The sequence below is a fragment of the Malaclemys terrapin genome, chromosome 6 (genome assembly GCF_027887155.1).
Source record: "Malaclemys terrapin pileata isolate rMalTer1 chromosome 6, rMalTer1.hap1, whole genome shotgun sequence".
NCBI lineage: Eukaryota > Metazoa > Chordata > Testudines > Emydidae > Malaclemys > Malaclemys terrapin.
This window is the reverse complement of record NC_071510.1, coordinates 10661849-10682314: the sequence shown is the minus strand read 5'-3', so window position 1 is coordinate 10682314 and position 20466 is coordinate 10661849. Positions and strand designations below refer to the sequence as shown.

The following is a 20466-nucleotide window of genomic DNA, read 5'->3' as shown; positions in this document are numbered from 1 at the left end:
TTAGTTGTCTTTTAGTGCATCCTGTAATGTGTTCCTAGAGATGGAAATGACAAGACCCTCTATCGTGGAATAGCAGAACAGTGTTGGTTAAAGGGTTTTGCAGCCATCCTTCCCACCACCTGCACCCCGTGCATTGTCTAATGTATCCTTTGCAATAATTAATTACATCTCTTGTGGATTCATTTCTTTCATACTGTTACTGGCAATCAGGTAGATAAAAGGAAAAATGTTGTTGGTGCTCTGTGGTATTAAAAGTGAAGGGTTTTCACACTGTCAGGGTAATGAATTCTGCAAGGGTTTGAAGCGCCTGGACTTGGGGGAATCTCTGTGTCATGTGTCTAGGAGTGACAACCCCCAGTGGTTAATTACTGCCACGGATGAGAGCTGAGCTGGTAGCAAAATGAGAAGTTCATTATGAGTTAAATCTGAAGTTAATTGGATTCATATTTTCATCCATTAGTATATGAAGATACACCTCAAAATGCTCTTTAAGCTTTAAAAAAAAAAAGTTAGGCTCTGGCAAGATGGTGCCAAATGCTGCCGTGGGTTTTTTTATCCTGGCTTTGATACAACAATTATCTTTCGTGTAGACTGTTTGACTCCATTTCACAAACCCTGAGGTGTTTGCCTCGGGAGGTATGAACCTTTGTAAAAATGTCTCTCATAAGTTATGGTCTGTGCTCAGAGGAGAAAATATTGCTGATCTTTGTTAGAGTTGGTTACAAAACTGAAATTTTTCCACAGCAGAAAGTTTTGAACAAAATGTTTTCATTTGAAAGATTTTGCCAAAAAAAGATCATTTTTCTATGAAAAAAAATTGAAATGAAGCTAAAGGAAAATTTTTCTTTGCAAATCAGAATTTTCATTTTTGTTTTGGGTTTTGAACATTTTAAAATGTTGGGTTTTGATTTTTGGCTTTCAGATTTTCAGTCCCTACCTTTGCTCATGCGTGCTCTCGCTCTCTCTTTACTTCCTGTCCCCTTTATTCCAATTGGAAATGTGGGAGAAAATTAAACAGGGATGAAAAGGGGGGAAAGAGAGACTGATTTTCCCCTCACTTTTTCACCTTTCTACTTTTTGACGGGGGGGGGGGGAGGGCGAGGAAAAGGGGGGAAGCAAAAAGGAGGGAAAAGAGAGAGAGAGAAAAAATCTGAAAACTGAAAATAAAAAACTGAATTTTGTTTGTTTCCAAAAACTGAAATGAAATAAGATTTGCATTATGTGATGAAACAAATTCTCAGTTCAGATTGTTTTTTGTCCTAAAATTGGAAAACTTTGTCCATTAATTGTTTTTGCAAAACATATTGAATGTAAGAAACTGCATTTTATGCAAGATAATTTTTTGTAATTGAAAATTTTCAACCTGCTCTAATTTTTTTTTCTGATTTTTCTTGCAATGGATTTCTGAATTTCCCAGAGCTACAGAGGTTGAGGACCTGCATTTTATTCCTACAACAGAATTTAAGGCTCTACAGTTTCAAAATTGACAAATGATTTGGGGAGCCTTTATTTGGCGGATTCTCACTTTTTAAGACCTCTTTGAAGGGCCTGGTTTTCAGAGGATGGGTGTTCAAATTGGGCACCCCAAAATGGAGTCACCCAAGATAATTAGTTACTCTGGAAAATTTTGGGCAAGGTGACTCTGCATAATTAAGGCATCTTTCTCCCTCATCCTCCACCCCAGCCCCACCACAATATAAAGTGCCAGGGGAGGCACATACAAGTACCAAGTGATGGAAGGACCTTCAAGCTATGAAAAGAGGCAGCGACAACATATTTCCCACCCCATGGGAATCCAAGGAAGACCTCCATAGATGTGGGCTCTCTGTTCCTTGCATGAGGATAGGACAAGCAGAGCTAGAGAGCCGTCTCTCCACATGGCTTGTTCAGCTGGCAGTCCCATGGTTGGTCTGCTAAAGCACACTGCTAGCAGCAGCATTAACATCTACTCCATGCCATAGCTGCCTAGAAAAAGATGAAAGATGCATATTAGGCATAGCGGTGTAGCCAACGGCAACACAGCTCCTACTGGAGGCCATGCAAATAATTCCTCCAAGCACATGTCTTCTATAGAGCCTATCAATGCAACTGCACCAATGAAAAGGTCGTCTTATATTTTTGAAGTGGCTTGAGATAAATCTGTCTCCAGGCCATCCAGTACAGGGATAGTCAATTATTTTTTGTCAAGCCCCAAAGTTCTTGGCCAAGGTATAGTCAAGGTCCAGACTCCAGAGAAAATAATTAAAAAAAAATGATGATAATAAGTAAATTAAAAAATTTCAGGGTCCATTCAAAAGTGGCTGGCGGTCTGTGGTCCGCCTATTGTTTCCCCCTGTAGCACATATATACATGGTATTGTTTAGCTTATAATGCAAGTTTCTATGGGCATAGACCAGCCCTTGCTCTGAGATTTGTACACGATGAGCACATGACTGGTTCTCAGTAAGTCGTTGATACCATAAGAATAAGGTGGGGGCAAATCAAATACACAAGCGCCATCAATTACCTATAACAGAAATTTGAGTCATTTAAGCCACAGGCTCATTGAACTCAAATCAGATCACAGATGATAATCAAAATTGGATCAACCACTGTATTCATTTTCCTAAAGCTCTGGGGCAGAGAATCATCTTTGTTATATTTATGTAGAGCGCCTAGCATAATGGAACCTCTGAGTCTACCACAATACAAATGAGATTACTGTGATTATTTTATAATAATAATTTGCATGATTAATAGGAGGCATGATAATCTAGAATTTCTAGTATGGAATAACCCCATATAGATGTCTGCATCAGTCTCAGAATGATCTAAATCATTACTGTCCTTATAACTGCAATGAAATTGTGATTGAACTATCCAGGTGTATGAGCTAAAGTCTCATGATCCGTTGTCACTGTAGTATATTTTAAACATGCATTTATTCCTATGATACAGAAGCTATCTGTAACCAAACAAACCAAAAGCCGACGTTTAAACACGCAAACCAAGCCTGCTACGCTGAGGTTGCATCAGCAATGCCATTCTGGGTCAGTGCTAAGGAACTCATAATCACTGTAAGAACTAGAGTTGGTGATTGAGTAGGTGGTTGATATAAGCCCTGATCCTGCAAAGACTTGTGGGTATGCAGAATTGCATGTAAAGTTACGTATTTAAAGTACTTTTACGCAAGGTCTTTGCAGGATCAGGGTGTTGGCACTTAATCGGTCCATGGTGGAAATGGGCAGTTTGTTGTGGGAAGTGCTCTCTTTTGAATGAGAAGTAAAAGTCAAGGTGGAGTCCATTTATGATCACACCGTGATACTATTACTGTAAAAGTATTATCCCTGGTGTTCTGGCTATTTTCCAGCGCAGGTAGCTATATCCTACTGACCTAAATTCCTTCTGCAGTTAAACAGCATTTCCCACTTCCGGTCCTAAAATGTTGTGCACTGTCATGGTGGGGTATTAGTCAATACACTTCACCCCAGAAGTAGTTACATTTCAATGTGCAGCTGAAAGGATTCCTGTCTCCATTTGCAAAAGGTATTTATATGAAAAGCATCATATAAATAATACTGCTTTGTCTTTATACAGCACTTTTGAATCCATCCATCTCAAAGCAATTTACAAGGGAAGATTGTTATCCCCAAATGAGAGATGGAGAAAACAAGGCACAGGGAAGTGTAGTGTTGGTCAAGGTCTCACAGCTGCTCAGGAACAGGGCAGGGAACAGAGTCCCAGTCTGCTGGCTTTTCCATGTAACAACATACGTTGAGAGTTTCTCAACATCTGTTTTACACGCACATGTGTTGATCATGTTTTCAAAGGCAGGGTGGTTTAACTTCTAACCAGGGCCGGCTCTAACTTTTTTGCCGCCCCAAGCAAAAATAAAGAGCACCGTCCCGCCGTAACCTCCCCTCCCCCCCTGAGTGCCACAGCGCCCGAAGCCCTGCCCCCCCCCCGAGCGCCGTGCCGCCCAAGCCCCCCCTCTGAGCACCGCCCGGTGGAAACAAAAACAAACAAAAAAACCCCTGTAGCGCTGCCCCGCCGAACCATAAAAAAATCCAAAACCCGAGTGCCGCCCCGCCCCAAGGTGCTGCCCCAAGCACTTGCGTGGTCGGCTGGTGCCTGGAGCCGGCCCTGCTTCTAATGAATACGCTGTGCACCATTACAGAAAAGGGATGTAGATGCATACGCATGATCCTATACTTGTACTTCTTTGCCCAGATGCAATTTCTGAAGTTATAATTTTTTAAAAAACTCTCTATCTCTGTAAATCTACGTGAAATCAACCCGTGTATTAACAAGACACTCCGGGTACAGTAAAATCTTTGCCCTTGGTCTGTAGCCATATGGTAGTCTAACAAGGAAGATCTAAAGTTTCCTTGGGACCAAAATAGAAAAAACCCCAACCCAATTCTGCAGCAATTCTTAGAACAAAACATACTTTTAGGAATATTCCTCCCTAACGATAATACCATAGAGAGAGTCGCTCTGTTGCCCTCAGAACTGATTTCTTTGCCAGGAAGGTTGGAAGCAGTTAGTTATCTGCAAAATGTAAACAGGTATTTGTCAGCTAATCAATTATTTGGAGTGCTCAGCATTATCAGGATACCATAGCCCTCTTTGCAGTGGAAAGGAGTGAGCTGTATATGTACCCTCTGTCACTGACAATGACATACAGTCAGCCCTGTTTGCGCTGACATAAGGTCATCTTTTCATCCCCAGTGAGGTTGGGGAGCTGTGCAGACTGTCTGCTAGTGTTTTAAACAGTGCTCTTACAAACTCCACAGGCGCCTACAATCTGTTTTACATTCCTTTGTTGTTGAATTTCCAGGGCTGGGAGAGCCCGAGCCCGAGTGGTCTCTTCCGTCCTTTGTTCTGCTCTTCCCTCTCGCTCGCTCTCATTTTAGATTTTAATGAAAAATAAGTGCTAACATTTCTAGCTAACGCTTGTCCTCTGCTCACAGTCCAGGGGTGATTGCTGGTGGTGAATTGAGAATAATTCAGTGACTGAGCCCAGTCCTTTTCCCCTAGCCCAGCGTGGAGAAAGGATGGTGCTGTGATTAAGACATGGGCCTAGACCGCAGATGGTGGGTTCTAATCCTACCTCTGCTCTCAGTTTCTTATGTTACATCGGCCAGTTTTTCTAGATATTAAGGCACCTAAGGGTGCAGATGGATGCCAAGGCACTTTTGAAAAATCCACTAGGTGCTTGTCCTGCATCTTCAGATGCCTAAATACCTTAGAACATCTGGCCTTTAGTCTCTCTTTGCCTCAGCTCCCCATCTGTAAAATGGGGCTAATACTACTCCTTGGGGAGTGTTGTCTACTTAGGCTGTAAGCAATTTGGGGCAGGGACTGCCTCTTACTTTGTTTGCACAGTGCCCGGCATGAAGGGGCCCTGATCTCAGCTGGAGTTGGTCTTAATAATAATGTTAGTAGTTTCATTACCATTTGCGTAATCCAGTCTGTGGGACAATCCCCAGTTCCTTAGAAGCATCTGAGATCAGACTGAGAGGGAGAGAAGTAGGGTTGGGGCAGCCCCTGAGCCCTGCTCACGGATTCTCGGCTGGATCAGAGAAGTTGGCAATTGAAAACTGCCCAAACCCAAAGCCTGCAGTGCGATGACTCTTCCAAGCATGTTAATCAGCAGCCGACAAAGCATGTCACTGGGACAGGGGCTGCAGGTGTCAGATTTCCCTTTCGACGTGGCACACTGTGAAGGAAAAGCAGCATTTGTGAAGAGCAGTTTTTCTGCCTGTTCCATAAAGACAATGAATAGATAATTGGATGCAATACAAGCCAAGCTTTATCATCAGCCTCAGGTCAAAATCGTCCAACTCGGGTGCCTAAAGTTAGTTGCCTGCGTCCGCACTCGCCCTGAATAAAAATGGCCTGATTTCAAGAGGAGCTGGGTACCTGTGGAAACTGGAGTCACTCAGCAGCTCTGAAATGATCCTGGACATGTCTAATTGTGAGACAAGCTTTTGGAAAAAGTGAAGTGGATTGTAAGCGAATTTAAACCGCTCCATGTAAACTAGGAGATGGGTGAATTGGGAGTGGAGAGTGGGTTACAGCAGATCAAAATAGGAAGGGGAGCTCTTCAGTTCTCGTGGCTGTCATCACAGGTCTAGATGCTATTTGATGATGTGGCATTACATCATCTTGTGGATACAGCAAGGGGACAAAGGAAGGGATGTACCCCAAAGGCATCCATGTTCCAAAGCAGGCCAATAGCCAGCTAAACACGGGGAGGGTTGTGGGGCGCACATCCCTGGGGCTTCCCTCCCCCTTGCTATGCATCACTTAGGTTTGACCAGGATGGAGAATCTCTACTGATGTAAAAAGGGTCACAAACGTGGGGGGCATTCTGCTGTAGGACACCGAAATGCTGGACTTCATGCATTTCAGAAGATTCCCGGCAGGGAGGTTTGATATGAGATGTCTCTTGTGATATCTCTCTGCCTTCCACCTCGAAGGGAAAGAGCTCTGGGAATGTTGCCTCCCTTTTCTGCTCCCCTGGAGGGGATAGGAAGCTGGTAGGGTGCAAACTGAGAGCTCTCCCTTTGGACATCTTCTCAACTCCCATCTGGTGCTGCCGCCGCTCGTCTGACTGGCTGGGAGCCCCAGAAACCTCAGTCGGGCACCCACCTGCTGCTGCTCCCACTGCAGATTCTGCTGTCCGCTGAGCTATCGGCGCCTCAGCCAAGGCGGAGGCGCTCTCACTTTGCTTGTTAGTAGGCGGGAGGGGAGGCTGGGCTTCCCCAGGCTTCTCTCTCTAATTGAAGGGGCTGATGTGAGATCACCAGATCGATAGAAACAAGATTTCCAATAGAAGCTGGGAGACTTAAAACTGCCCTTGGGCTCATGACTCCAACTCTAAGTCAGTGTCATGGGATACTTACACCGCAGAGCATCTCAGGGCCAGAGCCTCAGCCCCAGCGTCGCTCCACTGCAGCTAGTAGGACTTTGAAGCCAATGGCGCCCTGCGGATTTACTACAGCTGAGCATCTGGCCTGCCAGGTACATCTCAGGATAAAATCTGCTCCCACACAAGGTCCAGCTAGGAAGCTGCTCCAGATTGTTACATACACTGTCTCCTGACGTAAATGCCTCCCATGCGTTCGGTGTACGAAATAAATGGTTTAGCGGATATTTGACTGCTGTGACTTGATCTCTCACTTTGTTCTGGGGTTTCATGGTGAAGCAGAGCAGATATCTAACTTCACTAGGCAGAATAACAAGGGCTTCGATTAGTTGGTAGAAAACACACACATCTCTACAGCAGAGTCTAGTTATCTGAACCCTTTCCCAAGTAACTCTCCTTTGTTAAGGGTACTTCATTTCTGCCGTCAAAGGGTTTCATTAGCACATTTATCTTCGTTCCAACAGAAATCACGACCCATCAATAGTAGACATGTATATTTACGTAAACACCCACCCCCATGCCTTTCCCCTCTCCCACTCCAAGTACCCAATGTCCTTTCTGTAGCGAAAGGTATAGCTTTTAGAGATGGCTGGAATTTTTCAAGTTTTTGAATTTTTTAAATTTTGTGCCCTCCCCCCGCAAAAGGAAAATATGTTGATGAAATTGTCGCCATATCCCTCTCACTTTTTCAACCAGCTCTACCTTTCACTTATGAATATTGTTGTATGAAAGAACTTGTAATTACGTTGGAAACAAAGCAGACTCCTTAAATAAGCAATAGGGACGTAGCTAGAATGAGTTGGACATGTTAGACTTTTCCCTGTGAGTCCGGGTATGGCGGTGCTCAAGAATGGTCATTTATTTTTTAAATTTCAGGTATTTGTTTCAAATCGTGGTTTGCTCACAAGTGAAACCGTTTGCAGGTCTCATTGTAATCTTCAGCAGATGTTTTACTAACTGGATGGAAGCAACAATTTGTCTTGAGTGACCGTCTGCTCAAATAAAGGCTCAGAAGTCAGTCGTGAGGAAATGTGAAATATGCTGATTCCTCTGAAATCAATCCACCTTCCCATGTAATATGTATAATTCTTACAGGTTCACACCACTCTCCCTCTCCTGGCCGTAGGGAGAGCTAACGGATGCACATGAGTTGCTTGGTGTTGAGAGCTGGCCCTTTCCCAGAAAAGCCAGCTGGGTGTTTACAGAAATGAAAGCTCAGTTTATTTTTGAGTGACAGTAGTTCCTTTGCTAAACCAAAAGCCCCCATACCTGCGAGGGACTGGGACACATGCCGTTTTGCAGTATCTCTGTTTCACCTTTGGATTGCTCAGCTCTTCAGAAGAGACCATCAGCCACCACGTTAGAAACATGGCAGGTGGTACTAACCACACTGCCTAGCCGGAAGGTCATTTCTGATTGGTGGGCTGATTTAAAGCCTAACCGTGCAGAGGGCCTCCAAAACCCAACATTTGTTTGCATGGAATAATTTATTATCATAACTGTGATAATACACTGATCTTAAGAATTCATGCATTTTCAGCACCAATAGAGGCATCAAAACAAATGTCAAACCATAAGAAATCCCTTTGTTTCAGATAAAATCCTTATTAGTCTGCTGTTTATTTCCTGGGGATGTTCCAAGACCCACCAAGCATAGCTAGATCACAGACAGCTGTGTGTTTCCAGGGTCTACAAAACACTTACAAATTACAGTATTCAGACTTTGAACTTGTGTGGGAGGTCAGGAAAACAGACACAGCAACAAGAGCAGAACATTTTGATCTGTGATAACAATTTGCTGCCTGAACTGATTAATTAAGATGCATGATGAGAGATCTGTTCCTTTAAAAGTGCAGGAGCAGTGACTCGGAGTTCCCACCTACCCCTTTTGTGCGTGCTAGGCTAGCAGAGTGGATAACGTGGCCAGCACTGCTCCATGGTCCCAAGGAGAGATGCTCAGACATCACCAGTACAGTGTGTGATATGTACTGAATACTGATACAGAACAGCAGTAAGGATGCCCCACTTGAGAATTTGCCCTCTGAATATCAGGGCCTTTAAGCTCAACATCAAGAACTGAGGCACCCAGAATCTCTCAGCTCTTTTGAAGACATAGGCCTCAGACACTCGCCCAAGGTGACACCTGATGTCTATGGAAGAGCCAGGAATCGAACCCAGAACTCCAGTGCACCCACTCTGAGTTCACAAGACCATCCACTCTGAATTCTTACCAGGGGCATCTTCAAGGTCTTTAATTTTGACTGCTCAATTTCTGAAGTTAACCAGGGAACTACATTCATGTAGCTCTGTGATACCTAGAAGTCCTGCTTGGTCTATTTCAACTTGTGAAAAAGGTTAACTTGGGGACTTGAACTGTGAAATGCAGAGTTTCAGCCTTACTCTTGTATGGGAAGTTTAGAATTAACGCTAAAGTAAATAAAAATGTTGCTGAGAGTCTTGTATTTCTATCTCATGTCTTAGTATAGCAGGCAGCTTGATAAACTGAGACCATTAGGGGTGTCAGAGCTCTGAGCATAAGAAAGAAAGAGACAGACAGGCCCTGATCAGCATGTACTTAACTTCTAAGTACATCGGGGTCAGCAGCCTTCCAGCAGTGGTGTGCCGACTCTTCATTTATTCACTCTCATTTAAGGTTTCACGTGCCAGTAATACATTTTAATGTTTTTAGAAGGTCTCTTTCTATAAGTCTATAATATATAACTAAACTATTGTATGTAAAGTAAATAAGGATTTTAAAATGTTTAAGAAGCTTCATTTAAAATTAAATTAAAATGCAGAGCCCCCCGGACCGGTGGCCAGGACCGGGCAGTGTGAGTGCCACTGAAAATCAGCCTCGTGCCATAGGTTGCCTACCCCTGAAGTACGTCCTTAAATCGCAAGGCCTAGAGTAAAAGAAATGGTTTGCTGAGGTCCAAATAAGTTTGATTTACAAAGCCATGACTTGAATTCTGTGGCATGTATGTACATGGTTTTTGCACTGTAATTGTACTAAGAGTAACACCCAGTTTTGAGATCTGCTGATGAGAAAGAAGCATTCAGCATCATTATCCCTGATTTACAGATAGGGAAATTGAGGCACAGAGCAGTCACATGACCTGCCCACCGTCACATGTCCAAGCCAAGAATAGAAGCCGGTCCTTTGGAGTCCTAGTCTAGTGTGCAAGCCACTGAACTACACTGGCTCTCCATGAGTGGGGCTACACCAAAATATTCCCCATAATGAATTTGCAAGACCTCTGCAGACTATCCTTATGCTGGTAGAAGGGCTTATTCCTAGAATGTTTGCTAGGCAAATGCCATTCAAATTGCTGTCACTTCCCACTTCGTGACTGACCAGTTTCTAATGCTATACGTTTAGTTTGACAAATCCGAGCTTCAGAGAAACTTGGGAATAAGGAAGGACCAGCAAAGTTCAAGCTGGCTTGCCGGCTTCAGCGCCGAGCCGTGTGTGCCTTCTCTCTGTGTCGCTCACTTTATCAGAGCTTTATGGCAGCTTATAAAGAAATTGTCTCTTCTCTCCCTGCCAAGTTAAAAATCCCACTTTGGTATTCACAGTACAGTTATGACAAATGCCTGGCCTGTGTTCTGGGTGTTCAGGGAAATGTAAAAACATGTCTAGTTGTTGTGAATGCTCACATGGTGATTTGTTGGTTTGATTCTTCAGGTCGTGAATTGGCAAGCACAACGCTCCCAGGATACCCTCCTCACGTCCCCCCTACTGGACAGGGCAGCTATTCTGCTCCAACACTGACAGGAATGGTGCCTGGTGAGTTTAACAACCCCCCCTCCTCCCCTCCCTGCAGCACTACAGAAGCAAAGCCAAATGCTTTCTGGTTGTTCTGCACTGATGCCAGCAGAAGACAGAATTACAGTGATGAAAAGAGAAGCGCAGATGCAAAGCGAGTCTAAATAAATAAACCAGCCCCTCTCTGGCACAAGGGAGAGGCTAACTTCTCCGCTGCCAAAGCAAATTCTTCCATCCTGTAGGCAGGGAGAAGCCTTTACCCCACTGCATGGCCGTTTGATATGTGTTGATCTGCTCACGTAGGGACAGCCTCAAACTCCCCCCCCATTTGTCATGAGGATGATTTTAATCAACACTTTAATGTTAAGCACGTCACATGTATTGGTGCCAGTGGGCTAGAAAAGCTGCGCTGTGGCAAGTATTTGTTGGACTGGAAGGGTTCAGATGGTTACTTTACTAAGCCCAAAATCTTAACAACTCACGCATCACTGAATTTTCCGCAGGCTTTTTCCTTTTTTTTGTAAACCTTTTTTGCATGTTTTTGAGATAACCCCAGCCTTGTGATGGGAGCAGCTGATCATTTGCTGGAAGGCACTCCAGCACAGATCTTCAGAGGTACCTATGTTCCTAGCTCCCACTGAAATCAGTGAGAGTTAGGCGCCTAACTGGACCTGAGTACCCTCAACCCCTTTGGAAGTCAGTGGGAGCTGAGCATGCCCAGATCTCATAAGAGGCACCTTGTAGGATGAGGTCCCTATGAATACAGTTGGGTTATCTATTATTAGCAACTTTTGATCCAGAATTATTCATCTATGATCCTAGACACAATGGTGATACTGTTGGTGCTTTAGACATACAGATAGTGATAAGGCTAGAGACAGATGGAGTGTTATGTTGTATATACTCCTGGGTTTGACATTTAAGTATGATGAAAATCATTGACTTCAAAAGAGCTATGTAGATTTACAGCAGCTGAGAATCTGATCCTCGCAACCTTTGAGCTCAATGTTAAGGCCACCACTGCTTACTAGGAAAAGTGTTATACAGTATTACGAACCCCAAGCATTCAAAAGTTACGAGTAAAGGATTTTTAAAAATCATGGGACTTTTAAAAAAAAGTTGGGTGTTTTTTTTACTTGCTTTCTAGTTTCTTTTACTTGCTTTCTAGTTTCTGGGCCTTTAGGGTACACTTGGACCCTATTTCCAAGCTTTCTTCACTCTGTTTTAAAAAAATGAAAGACGAGATTATTACATAATCACATGACTCCAGCAGCTGGGGATTAAGAACAAAATATCATAAAACTTGTGATAAACAGCATAAGAGTTGGTAACACTGGCTTTATGTCTAGAGTGTGTGGGAGTTTGCATATATGATCAATCTCGATTGTACTTGTCTCCTGATAATATCTTTAAGAAATTAAGAAAAACGCATTCACCCTTCATATGAATTAGTTTTAAGAATTAGAAGTATGAATCAGGTCATTGTAATAACATTTAGTCATTTTTGCCCATAAAAAGTGTTGCAATGGTATTGAAAGTAGTGTAGGGGGGGGCGGGGATTTTATAAAGATTGACATAGATACAGAAACATTACTTTCCCCTCAAAAAGGAAATGTGATATAATAATGGCTTATTTTATACAGCTGTAAGGATTTACATCATACCAGAAAACTTGTCTAGAACTTCAGGCCAGATTCTCAACTGGTGTAAATTGATCTGCTGATTTCAATGGAGCTTCAGCAATTTGCACCAGCTGAGGATCTGGCCTGAAAATGCAACAACATTATGCTGTGATTGCAAGTCACTTCCGTCCATTTAAATATTAAGAACCTTAAAAAAAAAGTCACATCAGTGTTAAGGTGCTTTATTAACAAGATTTCCCTAAATGTGTTTTGCAGTTATACAAGCATCTCTGAACAGCAGCTAGGAACAAGGATGGGTGAACTAGTCAGGATAAAACATCTGCCCCTGATTATGGGGGGAGGGATAGCTCAATGGTTTGAGCATTGGCCTGCTAAACCCAGGTTTGAGTTCAATCCTCAAGGGGGCCATTTAGGGATCTGGGGCAAAAATCTGTCTGGGGATTGGTCCTGCTTTGAGCAAGGGGTTGGACTAGATGACCTCCTGAGGTCCCTTCTAACCCTGGTATTCTATGATTCAATCAAAATCGGAACACAAAGCAATCCTTTATTTTGCAAGTTGGCCAAGTTTAGTTAACTTCATTTACTGTGACCTCCTAGTTCTTTCTAAGTCTGGAAGCTAGGGTGACCAGATGTCCTAATTTTATAGGGACAGTCCCGATTTTTGGATCTTTTTCTTATATAGGCTCCTATTACCCCGCACCCTTGTCCCGATTTTTCACATTTGCTGTCGGGTCACCCTACTGGAAGCAGAAGTAATGCAAGACTGTGACAGAGGTTGGTCTAGCACTATTCCCTCTGTGTTCAGAAGCATGGCGTCCTGGTATCTAGTGAAGGAAATGGATCTCAAGTTAGCAAGCGCTGTCTTTCACTTGAGCCAGCCCGAAAATGGGAAGGTTTGCATGAAGCTTCTTGATAGCAGCAAGTGTTAAATTATTCCCATAGCACATCTGTGCTTTTAAGGCTAAAACTGCTATTGTGCAGCTGTTATGAAACCCAAATACTCTGCACATTATCTAAGATCATGTCAGTTCCCTGAGGTGAAAGGAAAAGATCGTCCTACTTTGTATCCTGGAACAATTTGCACCCTTCCAAATGTGGGGCCTACCCTTTCATGTGACTAGGGATTGTGGGTGACGCTCTGGAGATGCCTTGAAGAGACCTGATTTTCAAAAGGTGCTAAGCACCTGCTCTTTGAAAATCAGCCCCTTAAAGGTGCCCCAACTTGAACAGTAGAAAATTGAGTCAGTTTTGAAAGTGTAGGTGATGAGGTTTCAAGGTGGTTCTGTTACAGCCTCTGTTAAGATTTTATCTCACTAGTCCTTATTATTATTATTATTTATTATTTGTATAAGCATAGTGCCCAGGGACCCCAGTCATAGTCCAGGACCCCATTGTGTTAGGCGCTGTACAAACGCAGAACAAAAACTTGTGTTTTTCAAGTGTGCCTAAGCACGGTAGGCTCCTAACTCCCATCGGCGTGTGTCTGAAAATCCCTTTAGGTGTCTGCACCTTCAGGTGCCGAAATCCTTTGAAGACCTGGCTACGTTTACAATGTGCTTCAGTGTGGACTACCAGGGGAGGGTGAAGTGCAGAGCACAGCAAAGTGTTGCTCCATAACTGCCCCCCGTAGGCACTGCTGGCGTAAACTACAAGGTACTTAGTTTGCATGAACATAGCCCTGTTTGAAAGAAGACTACGTTAACGTGAACTAGGTACCTTTTAGCTTGTGCCCGGAGCGTCCCCACAGGGCAGTTAGAACGCAACACTTCGTGCTCGGCAATTTGCACCCCCCCGTAGTCCGCACTGCGGCACAGCGTAGACAAGCCCTTAGTTTTGTGTCTCAGTTCCCCATCTGTAAAATGAGGTTAATAGCTCTTCCCTAGCTCGCAGGGGTGCAGGGAGCGTAAATACCTTACAGATTGTGGGGTGCTCAGATTTAAAAATTTTATTAAGATGATGTTAAAGAAAAAAATAGTGAACAGAGTTTGAGCATAGAAGGTTCTGGTTATCAGGGAATAACATACAGATTATCGAGGGTGCAAAGTTTGGTTTAAGATAAAGTGGCATGAGGAATACATAATCTGCAATATCCCCTACTACTAAGTAATGGTACCCGAGATGGGCAGGTTTGGTAATACCTCAGACCAATCGCACATTATTTGGCAGAGTTTAGAAAGATGCAGTGCAATGATCTCGACTCATCTGAGCTGATTTCTCTGTGTAATAGATTTATTTTTAACTACACGTAGGCTGGTGTGACCCATTACATTGAGTAACTGCAATGTTCCTTTCACTGGGCCTTTTAATAACAACCTTCTGCTCCAGCTAGGTTGAAGGTCACCTGCAATTCTTCTAGGTTCTCGTTCTCATTTAAGTGTGGGTTTGCTAACTAGAATCCAAAATACCTTCTCTGTCCTCACTTGTCTCTTGTCATTTGAAGGGCCCGTTTCAGAGGCTTCTTCTGAATGCACACCGTCTTTTATGATTTGGTTCTGAAGGAGCTGACAGGTCAGGTTTAATGCTGTATGCATATCAGTGATTGTGCTCTGATATAGCTGAATTATTCTGCCCGGAAATTTATACAAGGGGAATGTATGTTTCACCAATTCTCTGGGATTCCCTCCTAGACCTGCTGCTTCCCTGGAATAATTTTCAGAGCATAGGCTCAAAATGTGGTTCTTTGATAAGAGCTTTAATTGTGAGCCATGAACGATTGTTATAATTAACTGATTGTGTCTGTGAAGTGTTTAGAGACGCGGGAGAAATATAGACATGATAAGACATATATGATGTTTTGTTGCATGCTTGTTGCTGTTGACATCAGTTATGTGACTGTGAATACCCTGGTCCCCAGCTACAGTGTCTGTGTTTGTACAGCATTTGCCAGGGATTCATAGAGCGCGTGTCCGAGGGGCTGGGGAATGAGTGTTAACTCTTACAACTCAGGGATTAGAATACCTGTCCTGAGAAATCTTGACGGGGTAGATCAGACCTGAGTCTACCTAGCTCCTCTCTCTCTTATCTCCTTCCCCCCACCCCACACCAGCTCCCACTCCTTCCCTGCTTTTTCCCCTCCCTCCCATATCTTGAACGAGAGCCCTTCGCTCCAAAGCGCATCTCAGCAGGCAATGGACCTCATGTTCCCCACCGGCCTGGCCTTTTCTGCCAGCCACCTCTTCAGCGCCATCCTCCCAGCCCCAGGCCAGTTCCTGCCCTCCCCCTGCCATTGCTTTCACTCTGTCACGGACCCTCCCTTCTTCTCAAAGAGGCTGTGAACGTGCAGCCTCCTCCTGGGTGCCCTGCAAGTGGCCCCTCACCTCAGTTTCCCTCTGGATTCTTGAAATAAACTCAGGGCAGCCTTCGGAGTATAGAAATAGCCCGTTTTGTGGGGTTAAGTTATTACCTGAAGTCCCACTACCATAAACCAGAATCCTCCCAGCACAGTACAACGCCAAATATGGCTCTAGCATCTCTCACCAGGCTTCACCCCAGCTCCCAGGCACGGCTCTAGCGTCTCACTGTGCTTCACCCTGGCTCCCAGGTACGGCTCTAGTGTCTCACTGTGCTTCACCCCGGCTCCTAGGTACGGCTCTAGCATCTCTCGTCAGGCCACACCCCATCCCCTCTAGCTGGGGTGTTTCTCTGCCCTGTTTCCTTCCCAGGTAGGGTTCCAGCACTTGCCCAGGACCAGCTCAGTGGGCTCACCCCTCCATTATTCCTCAGCCTTCCATCCACTCTGGGCCTCCATTTTAGAGAGCCAGCCAGCATTGCCCTCTGCTTCTCTCAGCCTTCAGCTCTCTGTGGCCTGGGCAAGTCTGTAGGTGACCCCCTGATTGCCTTCTACTTTCACCAGCCTCACCTGGCTCCACGGCTGAAGCAGGGACCTCTCCCCACTCCCTCCTTCATGGGCAACCCCTCCTGAAGCTCTCACCCCGCTCTGCTCTCCCTCAGAAATCTCTTTGCTCTCAGGACTCTTGGGTTCTGAACTCTCACTTATAACTCCCAGGGGCAGCCCCACCCTCCTCATTCCCCAAACTAGGGTGCACCCAGATTGGAACAGGAGAGCTGAGCCCAATTTAATGTAAGGGGCCAGCTACCCTATGGCAGGGGCCTTTAGTCCCTGGCCCACTCCAGGGGGAGCTTAGGGAGGGCCTGTCTATCAGGACATGCACAACAATGCCTTCCCAACTGGTCCTTTGGCATGATGCATCTGTCGTGATCTGTGGGCCAGTGTGAAGAGGGAGCACAACCATGGTCCTTTGTGCTCCGTGCCTCCCTCCCACCATCCTTGGGGTGCCAATGCCCTTGTGAGTGACCCCAGGGAGCAGGTACTGCCCCCACTCCCACGTACAGGGCCCGCAATTGCAATGGGCAGTGTAAAGGTGTGGGGGAGCTCCTTTTGCCACTTCCACTTTGCGGCTGCGTCAGATCCAGTCCAGTGGCAGTCTGGTCCTTCTCCCACTCAGGTTCCTGGCAGAGCTGAGACAGGACACATTGGGACTAGCTCTACCCAGGTTTCCTGAAGTAGCCCCTGCTCCCTTTACACTGGCACAGTGCACCAGACTCCAAAGGAGTAAGTATAAAGGTTTGTATGCACAATGACACTCAAGGAAACTAATCTGAATTAACTAAAGGTGTAAATTTAAAGTGGACTAGTTAAACTGCATTAAACTCCTGTGTGGGATCTCTTATTCTGAATTATTATAACTGTTATTTGGTTTTGTTTAATTTATTTCCAGAGTGAATTAAACTAAACTGAATTAAAATTGAATTAAGACCACTTTCTGAATAAGAGCATCCACACAGGGATTTAATGCGGCTTAAACAATCCACTTTAAAAATGAATTCAGATTAATTTTCTTGAGTGTCTTTGTGAGACACGCTCTAAGAAAGTGTTAGGGGGAAGCAGTTTTGAATGAACTGCCTGGTTGCACAGGAGGGATGGGATCTCCTGGATTAGCGCCTCTCTTGCTTTTTGGTCGGTTTATAAATTGGGTATTTCTTGCTTTACTGCGTTATGGTGGGGTACCACACGAAGTATCCGGGGTTTAAAAATACAGGCACTGACTGCCTCTGAGTGAAGGCCTTTTGGGTAACTGTAAAATAGCCTGATTAACTATCTGGCTCCTACTGATTTAGTTGGAGGTTTGAAACCTGGTAAACCATTAGATCAAATTGCAAACCCTACAGCTAAGGAATTAGGGGGTGTTTTCTGGTTCCTGATAAATTGATAGGATCCTCAAGAGTTAACCAAGACCCACATCCTCAAATGTATTTCTGTGCCTAACTCCCATAGACCTCAGTTGGAGTTAGGCACTTAAATAGTTTTGAGGATCTGGGCCTAAGAGGGGACTTCCTGGACAAGAGAGAGGTGAGCTTCATAACTAATTCTATAGCTAACCATGGTTCTACGGCAGCTTTAAGGCAGGGGCCAACATTAGTGGGGTTGCTGCTGCTGTGGGACATATGCCAGGGCCGGCTCCAGGCACCAGCTGAGCAGGTGCTTGGGGCGGCCAAGGGGAAGGGGCGGCACGTCGGGCTCTTCAGTGGCAATTTGGCGGAGGGTCCCTGTCCCTCTCGGAGGGAAGGACCTGCCGCCAAATTGCCGCCGAAGAAGAAAGCGGCGTGGTGGAGCTGCCGCCGATCGTGTTTTTGCTTGGGGCGGCAAAAACCCTGGAGCCGGTCCTGCATATGCAATACACAGGCAGCGCTGGTTGGAAATCTTCCATCCAAAGATGTTTTTGACAAAAATGCCTTTTTCCATTGACTTAGACACCTATTTACAAAATGTGTTGTTTTCGCTGAAATTTCATTTTAAAAGAACCAAAACAAAGCATTGAGATGATTTCCAAACGGCCTGGTTTGGTATTTTTGGAACAAAAGTGATTTTGAACTTAAAATTCATTAAAGGCCAAAATTGGAACAAAATGTTTAGATTGAGATGATTATTTTTTCCCCCCCAGAATTTTGTTTCATGGCAAACTTTCAAGTTTGTTGTGATTTTGTTCCATTTCTGGAAAAGAAAAAATAATCCAAATTGGGGCTTTTCCCACTAACTGGATAACACAGTTCTCTCGGAGCTCTAGGCACAAGACTTTCTATTGCAATTCCCCAGCGATGCTGCACCTTTCAGGAATTCAGGGTGTACTTTCCTCGGTGGCCTGTCAGCTCTGCTGGAAGGGAGGATGGCATATATCAACAAAGAGAATTATCCCTGCCAATGCGACTTGCGACCAGCTCACTCAAACCAGCTAACTCATTAATTGAAAAACTTTCTCCGGAAAAATCGAGTTCTATACTGTGCTTTAAAAATGACAGCCTTGTAAAACGAGAACCTGGTAATGTTTTGGGATCCCAGGAGCACACCTTTCCCCATCAGGATCTTAGCAGTCCCTGCACCCCTGTTGTCTTATCGTACTGACTGCCACTGGGAAAATTGCCTGTGAAAAGTAGCCCTTCCAAATGGCACTGCAGTGCCAGTAAACCAATTGCATATTTCTGTGATAACATCATGTCTAGATGTGCAGAATTCCTGGGTCAAGCATGCTCCAAAGTAGGAAAAAGAGTGGGGATTTACATATGTGTGCATCATTTGCCAATATAATACGATACAATATAATGGTTGAAATTTTCAGAGCAACCTGAAAATGGGGTTTAGACATTTATTTTCCATTCATTGAGCATCTAGATCCTCTAGATGGCTTTGGAAATATCAACTGAAACTACACAGAATCTTATGCAAGGCACCATTATTTACAACAGACTGTAAAATTGTAGGGCTAAATTTTACTGTTATTTACACCCATGAAACTCTATTGCCACCAATGAAGTTGCACCAGTGTAAATGAAAGGAGAATTTAGCCCAACATTGCTTGGTAATGCAACCTAATAGGATACAACATTACACATGGCAAGTACGAACATTGCTTCCAGTATGTGGTTATTTTTTCTTCTTCCTTTTACTGGTCCTTATTCTTACTGGCCTTTAACTTTAAGCATGTGCATAGGTCCCATGGCTATTTATCAAGGCATTTAAAGACATGTCTAGGTGCTTTGCTGAATCTGAGGCACTATGAGTGAAACATATTTGCATATATCCCACTAGCTGTATGTGGCAGTGTGGCCCAATGAATAGGGCACTGGACTGGGACTCAGGAACTCTGGATTCTCTTCCCACCTTTGCCACTGGGTACCTGAGTGACCTTGATCTATGACTTCACCTTGCTGCATCTCAGTTTTCCATTCCTTAAGAGAGGAATAATGATGCTCACGTGCTCTTGTAGAGCATATAGTGATGTATAGATGAAGATAAGTGTTAAGCATTATTAGTTATTACTGTTATTATTTATTGTATTATGTGTGGTCCAATCAGCAAACCTCTTTTGCCCAGAAATCCCATTATTGTCAATGACAGCAGAGCCTGATTCAAGACCATTGCAATCAGTGGGAGTCTTTCAATTGACTTAATTGGGCTTTCAATCAGGCCCTGACTGAGGGCAGGGTCTTGGATCAGGCCCAGAAGTTTTGGGTTAATTTCCACATGATTAAACTTGAGTACATTGCAGTCAAACAGCAATTTACAGGTATGACTCATCTGAAATTCTTATGAACTGAACAAAGTAAATTTTGATGTGTGAATTACACTGTTAAAGTTACAGATTCTATGAAATGTGTCTGGAGAGAGATTGTGGTATCGGGGACTTGTCCTTTTAAGGGCTGTGCTTTCCTATCTCTTGGAAAAAGTCCTCAAGCTCTTCCTCGGTTGTATTGGTTCCCTTACCCCCACCCCCAGCCATTGAAACCACAGTCCTTAATAACACACAGATCTGCTTGTCCACTCAACAGAAACCATCAGAGAACAAAACAAAACTGGAGCCAAGTCCTGTTTCTTGCTCATGCAAGAAGTACCATTGACATTGGCCCTGATTCAGCTGCTGTCAAAGGCAATAGAAGTCTCCAACGGAAGCTGTATTGGGCTCCTAAATGGGACCACCGGTGTAATTGTGGGGAGCAGGACAAGGCCTTTAGAAAAGGGAAAGAGCCAAAAATTGCAGCACAGAGAAAGTACTATGGCCCAATGTCCTGTTTTACCTGGTACCTGATTGATTGGGAAGATTATGGCCCAGTCAACCAGATACCATAAT

General features: G+C 44.2%; 1 protein-coding gene across 2 annotated transcripts in view; it reads left to right on the top strand.

Moving 5' to 3' along the window:
• PAX5 (paired box 5) overlaps positions 1 to 20466 on the top strand; it is a 219349-nt gene that overhangs the window by 139389 nt on the left and 59494 nt on the right. For both annotated transcript variants that reach the window (XM_054032408.1, XM_054032406.1), the window contains one exon: positions 10599 to 10700. In XM_054032408.1, coding sequence (XP_053888383.1) covers positions 10599 to 10700 — 102 coding nt within the window. The remainder of the gene's footprint in view (positions 1 to 10598; positions 10701 to 20466) is intronic.